The following is an 8,650-nucleotide window of genomic DNA, read 5'->3' on the forward strand; positions in this document are numbered from 1 at the left end:
CACCTCAAAACATGAGAATGGGCATCCATTATGTGGATGCCCCAAATGTAGCGTTGTCAACACTGGTGGCTTATTGGAGGAAGGCTAAAACTAGAAGTCCATGCAAGAGAAATATCAAGAATATCTGTGTCAATGGTGTAAACAAAGAGAGCTTTCATAGGAACCAGCTTTCACTAGTGTGGCCCTATTCAACAAGCTTAATCTACTGGTCCCAATTGCTCACAAGCTTAAAATCGAATGGCCCACATTTTCACTCGCGAGTGCATTATATGTAGGCCAAAAGTTTGGACTTGGAAGGAGCCTAATTAGAAGAGATCTATTACAGAGCATCAAAACAATGTTTCAAGAGGGCACAACAAATAGCAAGCATCAGGCACACCCTGTACAAAAACCCAAACGAGAGAGAGAGAGAAGGGGGGGGGGGGGGGGGGGGTTCTCTGCTTCAGCACAGAAAAACTCAACTCTTCCAAATAAGTAAAACTTGGAACCTTCCATTTGACAGCCTATCACGTAGGTATGGAGAGGCGATGGTCACCCACATGGATACAGAGGTACATAATATAGTGAACCTGAAATTAAAACCACATGAATGCACAAGAAAAGGTGGAATTTTTTTCTTTCTTCTTTTATTACGATTCGGGTGAAGATCTTTTCTTTCCATGCCTATCAAACAACTGAAAGCCGAACGAAAGCTCTTGAGCATTGGTGTTGCTTGCAGATGACTCTTTGTTAGTGGTATCTTGCAAAGGAGCATCTTTGGTGGACACAAACCCAAAGTCTAGAAGCTCAAGCTCCCTTGCCGGTGCGGCATTGCTAAGTGGAGCCATTGAGGCAATAAGAGTGGTTATCGGCATCTCTTGCAGATTGGTTGTCATGGGTGTTGTATCAGGATTATCTCTCTCTGGCAAGCCACCAAATTGGCTTGCTTCTCCCGTCTCCTGATCTAACCCTCCCATGCCACCTCGTCTCGACACTTCGAGTTGACTTGAACTTGCTATAAGCCATTGCCTCTGCTCCTCAACTGCATCTAATGTTCATATACTAAAATTATTGGATTCATTTCCAGGTATATTATTAGATTTGCTTTCAATCCTGTTATAAACAACAATTCTTACAACAAGAGTGCACAAATATGAACCAAACAAATGCCATGTTTCTGTAAACAACACAAACATGTCACAAAAAAGTGTGTGTCAAGCATACACAAATATTTCGTAACAACTATAGCCTACACAAGCACTCGCACACGGACCATGGAAGTTGTCACAATGTGTCAAGGTGTTTAGCATGGCCTTAAGACATTTTTATTTTACATAAATACATCAATGCTATCATTTGACAAAGAAATGCCTCATAAAGAGAGAGTTTGTACCTGCTAAGCCTGCACTACTTGTAATCAGAGACAGCTGAAGAAGATCCAGAAGGCGACCGAGATCAACTCCACTTGTCCAGTTTTCAGGCCCATTACCATTCCGTAGCTTAAGACGACCTCGATTAGCAGTCCCACCCCATATTATACCCACCGGCCTCGGTCTTTGCCCCTCTTCCGTGATAAGAATCAAGCTTCCACTATCACCTTCTAAATCAAAAGCCTGTTTGCTCTCTCCTACAATGAGAAAATCTGTGAAGAAGCAAATGCCCTTTTCATCATTATATTCAAGGGCATATGCCATAATGCTACCCATTGTCAATCCTGAGCTCCTACCCACCTTAACTACATGTCTTCCAACAATGCTACCTACAGGAGCTTGCAAATCAATAATCATGACATCCCCCATGTCTCCAACCCCTTTAACCGTTGTGGTCACTCTCGTCATCTCAAAACAATCTCCAAAAGGTATAAAAGCACCATCCGCTCTGACAAAAGTCTCTGCATTAAGAAAAGAGAATCCAGAAATTAGAGCATGTGTGGTAAATTGTTCAAGTAATTGCAACATAAAGCAAGTAGAAAACTTAATTCAAAATCATTCGATGTTAACTAGGAAAACAGAAGGATCAAACCTGGATTCATACTGGCAAAGATGCCATACCACAAGTCATCTGTGATGAATGAGGTTGCCCTCTCTACAGCACCTAAGTAAACACCGGGCCCAAGGTTCGGAGGTAAAGGATGGAACATTTTCTGGTTGGGGTAGTCCAAGTCAACAGCCACATGTCTGTTGGTAAGAAAGCCCACTTGACGTGGACCGGTCTTACTTTGCACAATAGCTCCTAGTGTTCCATATGTTTCTTGGCTTGCTACCTGCCAACATATCAAAAACTCATCACGAGAAGCTTGTTGTAGACAAAGCATCTTATTGCATGTCAATACACATACTTAGTTATTGCATTGGACACGCTTCTTTATCTGCTGCCATGCCTTGAATGCAGTTAGTTTGCATCATAGACACAGCAACATAACCTTCAGGTTTGGAAAATACAAAAAATGAAGCTTTTACCCACCCTCATAAGTATAACTCGAATGATGAGAGAACTTCAAATATGCTATTTAACCTGTGCTTCTACAATCTTCCAAATAGCCAGTCAGCAATAATAATCCTTGAATGAGGAAGTCGAAAAAGAATCCATACCTGAGAACCTGGGCCTATGCAAGCGTCATTTCCCCGTAAACCCTCTACTAGCTCTGTATAAACCTGCTCCTTGGGGGTGATTGCAGGAGTGCCATAATACGAAAACTCAACAACATCGACATCGCACCAGATTCCCCCAGGTCCCTAACCGATATTTCAAAAAAATCAGACTGCATCAGGTGCAAGTATTTTGATTGTGTATCGTTGTCATGCTATGATGGATAGTACCTCAAGAATTGGAGGGAGCAGTTGCAGCTCATGAAGCCACTCTTTATGGACTTTCCGAGCAACGAACACGATAATTGCAGGAATATCTGTAAGCAAACCTTTGCGCGTCCTGAATCCAATGGCTGTACCAAGGCTGAATTGGCGTAAAAGTTTACTGTGGAATGCTCTTATGGTCATGAGGTCCAGCAATGTGCTGGCTTGTTGTCCAGTGGGCAGGTTCTGGATAGGCACCGAGAGGTGAAGATCCTTTTGCAAGCCACTAAAATAAGCAGCCCTTTCCTCTGCAGTTCCATGGAGGCGAGATGAGGGCGGCCAATGGAAGTATGCTGCGCTGCTTTCAGAATTGTGATGATGAGCAGCTGACGCAACTGCCTGCATAGAATTAACCTCAGACCAAAATGAAGATGGCTTGCTGCTGTGGGTTCCAGATGCAAAAGAGACATGAGAAGATGTGTACTCTTCAGTTCTCTTCTCAGCTGAACCTTCCTCTGATAAGGCTGAAGAGGAAGAGAGTTGTTGTCTGCTGCCACGGATGATGCGACCGGTGGGGTCCATAACCTCACTGGCCAGGCCACAACAGGAAAACAGCTCAAATCAGTGAGGGAAAGAAGTCTTAAGAGTCGACTGTCTGTTTACATGCTTGAGATTACAAGAAGAGAAGTGATAGAAGTGTCCTTTGATAGAACGGTGAGGTTAAACTTTACCTGTGAGAGGAACAAAGACTACAGAAGCTTACCTATCCCACGTGGGCTGATGCCGTGTCCTCTTCTGCGGATTGAAATTCATAGCTCTGTAGATTGACGTCTGAGCTTGGATGACGGATCGGAGCTTGCAAATCGGCACCTAGCTGTGTGCGAGATTCGTCAGCCCCTCTTTGCGCCCTTCTGGCGGCGGTGTCCCCCCTCTTCGCTCGAAGCCGGCAGATTGGATTGCTCAGATTGGTGCCGATGAAAAAAATTCGGCGTTTTCTGGATCACACAGAAGTCGCCCCACATTAGAAAAGAGCGGGTTGCCCGCTTGGCTAATCGCGAAGCGCATAATCCACAATCCTGGCAAGTCCAGCATCCAATCTGCAATCAACATGTTCTGATTTATTCGATGGAATGTTTCTTCAGCCAATGAGTGTTCTGATGAGAGACTACTCGGAGAAAAAAATGCCAAGGCAAACTGCGCATCGGCAGCGCTTGCCAGCAATTGGATAATTTGGGGGCAGCAGCAGGCGCCCCACAAAAAAATTGACAGCAAAGAGAAGCGTACCCACGCTGTGATGACAAGATTAAAACACAGTCGTTCACACCCTAAAAAATGGAGCTGTGCATGGAATGGAGCTGGCCACAATTTGTCTAGGAAAAGATGCAGACGGGCCCACTAATCTCTCTCTCTCTCTCTCTCTCTCTCTCTCTCTCTCTCTCTGCGGTTGTCTTTTGCTAACAAGCAGAGGTTGCCTTTCGGCGAGACCCACAACTGCGAATGCATTAAAAGAGACAAAAAAACAACCAAGACGGAGATGATTGGTGAAGTGGAGGCTGTGAGAATGACCCAAAACACATACATCGAATAAATCATCCGCAATAAACTAACGCAGAAACCAAGCTTTTGCACTAACCATGTGCATTGAATTACTGCACGGAATTGAGGCTTTTGTGCGCTGATAATCCGCATTCACTAGAGAGCCGCATTGCCGCAATATTGTGGGCGAAAGCAGGAATGGAGCAGCTGAAGAGTGTTAATTACCTTTGATAAAGAACTTCACGTAAGAGGTTGAAACTGCACGTAAAAATAGGCAAAAGCCAGGGAAGGTTCAAGGAAGGAGTAACCTTTCGGAGAAAAGGGAGAATCCAGGCAATGAGCATGTGCTACAGGGGTTCGTGATGATGAGAGGGAAAGGTATGCACGCAGCTCGTGAACTCCATCGTCCGCGTGAGGATTAGCTGAGAAAGTCTGCTGCAAGAAGGGAGGAGAGAGAGAGAGAGAGAGAGAGAGAGAGAGATGAGAGGTGGAGCTGAAGTGATTGCAAGCAGACAGAGTGCTATGATGCCCTTTATTCCTTGATGCACCTGGTCTCTCTCTCTCTCTCTCTCACACACACACACACACACAATCGCGATTCACACACCCCCTTGGCCCTCCATTCCAGTTTAATCACTGTATCTGATGCTGCCTCATTGATGCTCATAAAGAAGCTGCTACTCTGTATTAGTAGAGAAAGAGAAAGGTCTTCCCCCCTCTTAATGCAGCTTTCTCTTTCCTTCTTTCACAATTTCACAAGCTTTCTCCACTTTATTGTATGATTGCAATGCTTGTACCGTGTTCAGGATAGGAGGATAAAGACGTGATCCTTGTGTATCTTGAATCTTCAAGGTATAAAATTCTCAAACTATCCTTTTGCGTTCTGTGCTACTCCCTGTTGGGGGGCACTTGGAAGCCTCAGCCTGGAAGGCAGAACAACTTCTTTTGGAGAGTTGACAGCGTTCTTTACAAAGAGGAGCTTCTTGCAAGTAGCTAGGCCCTAGGGCCATCTCTCAGAACTTGAAAAAATGGGTGATGAATCCTCCGTCTCGGCCGAGAACTCGAAAACGTGGTTGGGGGGGGGGGGGGGGGGGGGGGGGGGGTGTGTTTGACGAACTGTGGATCCGCGAGCTTGTTACAAGGGCATGGAGACATTCTTTGGATTGCTGGCAAGAACTTGGAAACAATATGGGAGAACAACCAACCCCATTTTGAAGGCCAAGGGCAGAAGGTGAACCATCATACCGGCATGAGCATCGCCAGTCAGTCCGGATGATCTCAAAGCAACACAATCACGTTGCGCCGGCCGATTGTGCGGAAGCAAGGTAGAAGAATCTTAATTGCCGGTAAAACAACTCGCTGTCCCGTGCTGTACATTCTATTGCCTTGGAATGGCTACCTATAGACTCTTCCACAACGTAGGCAGACCAGGCACTGCAGGCAGACAAAGTGAGAAAGCTTAGCCTATGATAAACTTGGAATGTCTGGAGTCTGGATGGAAAGATAAAAAGCAATATAAAAGCAATTTTATAAGGCAGTTGAGTTGTACAATGCGTGCGTTTGTGCATACAACAACAGAAACGTGTGTAGGTAGGCTAGATGAGGCTCAATTGTGTGTCCAGTTGTCACAGAAGCGTGTGTCAATTTATGTGTGTCCTATGTATGTGTTTGAGAAATGAGAGAAGGAGGAGAAGAGAGAAAGTGGTGACTCGGGAATGAGGATGCTTGTGTGGGGGACTGGGGGTTATCCTACGCTGAAAGAAAGATGAGACTCCTTCACTAAGGGCGCGTTCAGACTCCACAACTTCCCACACCGCATCTAGGCTCTCACCCTTTCCACACCACTGGCGGACAAGCTCAAGGCCATCATCTTCTACTTTTGTAGCAACGAATGAGGTTGGAGCTTGTGGCTAGAGCCTTCGGTTGGGTATCGACTGCTGGGCCAAGCAACTCATCTCTGAGCATGCGTTCTCCGTGGCATACAATGGTTGGAGAAAATCACAATGCAGTGGTTTCCAGACCCACCCTTGAATGGGCAACCTTGTATCCCCAGACATACACAGTTTGACGCAAAACACGGGTAGAGCTTTGAGCCTACAACTTCACCTCAAAGAGACGAAGGCTCTAGCTACGAGCTCCAACCTCATTCGTTGCTGCAGAAGTAGAAGATGATGGTCTTGAGCTTGTCCCACCGACGTCTGTGGGAAGGGTGAGAGGATGTGCAGGCTATTGCGTAATCTCAATGTGCCCTTCGTGAGGTTGGAGGCTCAAAGCTATGATCACGTTTCCAAAAAGGTGGTAGACATTGTGTGTATCAAGAAGTACGAGGCGGCCCATTCAAGGGTGGGTCCGGAAACCATTGCATTGCACTTTTCTCCAACCATTGTATGCCACAAAGGACGCATGCCCAAAGATGAGTTGCTTGGCCTAGTCGTATGAACCCAACCTAACTTGTCCTTGGCCAGTCAAAACAAGCCTCTATAGGAACTCTATATCTGCCCAATTTTCTTGAAAGTGAAGGGTTTTCTAAATCGAAAGGTCTTTTTCATCGTGCATGGTCTCTCTGGGCTCTATACGTTGAAGGTAGGCGCCTCTTTTCTCAAGGTGGGCTATTGGGTTGGGGGGAGGTTTGTAGCCAACCATTCTATGCCACAAAGGACACATGCCCAGAGACGAGTTGCTTGGTCCGGCCGTCCGAACCAAGCCGCCGTCTAAACCAAGCCTAACTTGTCCTCGGCCAGTCAAAACAAGCCTCCATAGGAACTCTTACAACTTGTTTGAGTGTTCGAATTCTCTTTGGTGTGTAGAAGACCATAGGGAGGTTAGTGGAAAAATGGTGCAATTTTTGGGCCGAAGATTCAAGGTAGCACTGCTAGACATCTGTCCTATTTGCTTGAAAGTGAAGGGTCTTCTAGATCAAAAGGTCTTTTTCGCCGTGCGTGGTCTCTATGGGCTCTATGTGTTGTAGGTAGGCGTCTCTTTTCTCAAGGTGGGCTATTGGGTTGGGGGGAGGTTTGTCGCTCGTGTGCAAAATCGCCCAAATGTGAAGGGTGCACCACTACTACACATTTCGCATTTGCATGTTGTAGGAGAGAAACCAGTAGATTTAAACGCAGGTGGGAGGGTCATGAAGGCGAGGCACTTGGGAGGGTCATGCAAGCCTAGTGAAGGGTCACGATGGTGGAGCTTGGAGCAAAAACATGCAGATCATACTATAGCATGAGAATCAAGGAAGGATTCCAAATGCTTCCTCGGCCTTGGTTCTTTGCCTGACATCCTTCATTAGGAAGGGAATGGGGTCTAAGGGGGCCTCTTTATTTGCCATGGGATAAAAAGGGAGATTATGGAAGGGGCAAATGGGTGGATGCCATGTGGACTAAAATGATGGGTATGGCAAGGCCTAAAAGTAAGTGGTCAAACTTGTACTCTTTTATAAAATATAAAGAGAAAATCTCTTATAAATTCAAAAAACTAAACTTTTCTCTAAATAGTTGAGTAAAAACCAATCCTTTCTCTCTCTACTCGCTGCTAGTTTCTCCCTCCCCTCTCTCTTACAAGGGGTCCCTCCAAAAACGTGTTGATCATTTCCTCCCTCTCTCTCTACTGTACCATCTCTCAATTCTCTTCACTTCACCTTGCTTCTCTTTCCTTCCTTTCAGTTTTCCCTCCCAAAAGCTCTGCAGCAAAAGTTTGAACTTCCTTTCCCTCCTCAAGCTCACCGCATTCTTGAGGGCTGCATTCTCCTCAAGCTGAAGTTCTCCATTTCTCCATGGGCTTCACTAAACACCTCTAGCTAAAGCTGAAAATCTGCAACATATCCTTCTGCTAGATCATCCCTCTTTCTTTCCTCAACAGGTTTCCTGCTCCTTCTCCATTAAGCTCTCTAGAGAGGATCTACTTCCCTCTCAAGATTTGCAACATTATCTTCCCCATTAAGCCAACAAGCAGGTGGAGCAGTATAGTAGTAAGTGGCATCCTTCAACTTTGTGTATCATCAAGAATCTTGCTCTTTATACAGTTGAGAACATGGATGTGCAATGTCTAATCATAAGTGTTTGTGTGCAGGTTGTGCCACTATTCCCCATGGCATCATCAGGTACTCGACGACTTAGGAGTGTCATTGACTCCATTTCATGCAGCAATGTACAAGACGACAATGGATATTGGGTGACGATGGAGTTAAAACAAATGATGTGGGTGACAATTTGGTGCATTTGGATTATTAGGACTCATTTGATAGCCCAATGTGCTAATAATCCAAATGCGCCAAAGATCATGGCATTGAACTTATTTTAGGTTACTGAGGAACCATCACAAAGTACACATGTGTGAAGGAGTACGAG

The 8,650-nt window shown here is 45.5% G+C and overlaps 1 protein-coding gene across 2 annotated transcripts; it reads right to left on the minus strand.

Annotated features, from left to right (window-relative positions):
• Positions 1–598: 598 nt before the first annotated feature.
• LOC147459271 (protein NARROW LEAF 1-like) lies at positions 599–3,718 on the minus strand. 2 transcript variants are annotated; one of them, XM_086510573.1, is made up of 6 exons: positions 3,535–3,718; positions 2,799–3,360; positions 2,571–2,714; positions 2,002–2,242; positions 1,373–1,870; positions 599–1,021 (listed from the first exon to the last, which is right to left on the minus strand). In XM_086510573.1, the coding sequence occupies exons 1-6, from the start codon at positions 3,582–3,584 to the stop codon at positions 630–632; spliced, it is 1,887 nt and encodes a 628-aa protein (XP_086366699.1). In that variant the 5' UTR covers positions 3,585–3,718; the 3' UTR covers positions 599–629. The 2 variants fall into 2 exon arrangements, with proteins under 2 accessions (XP_086366699.1, XP_086366698.1); XM_086510572.1 differs by having other exon boundaries at positions 599–1,027.
• Between the last annotated feature and the right edge of the window lie 4,932 nt (positions 3,719–8,650).

This window comes from Adiantum capillus-veneris, chromosome 4, assembly GCF_014529385.1.
Source record: "Adiantum capillus-veneris isolate H3 chromosome 4, ASM1452938v2, whole genome shotgun sequence".
NCBI classification, from domain to species: Eukaryota; Viridiplantae; Streptophyta; class Polypodiopsida; order Polypodiales; family Pteridaceae; genus Adiantum; species Adiantum capillus-veneris.

What these genes read in the sequence shown, in the direction of transcription:
- LOC147459271 (XM_086510572.1), bottom strand. Translation starts at nt 3,584, where the DNA reads ATGAATTTCAATCCGCAGAAGAGGACACGGCATCAGCCCACGTGGGAT. An exon ending in GCATAGGCCCAGGTTCTCAG is followed by an intron (nt 2,243 to 2,570) that starts GTATGGATTCTT and finishes ATATGTTGGCAG; the next exon opens with GTAGCAAGCCAAGAAACATA. An exon ending in AAGTAGTGCAGGCTTAGCAG is followed by an intron (nt 1,028 to 1,372) that starts GTACAAACTCTC and finishes TATGAACATTAG; the next exon opens with ATGCAGTTGAGGAGCAGAGG.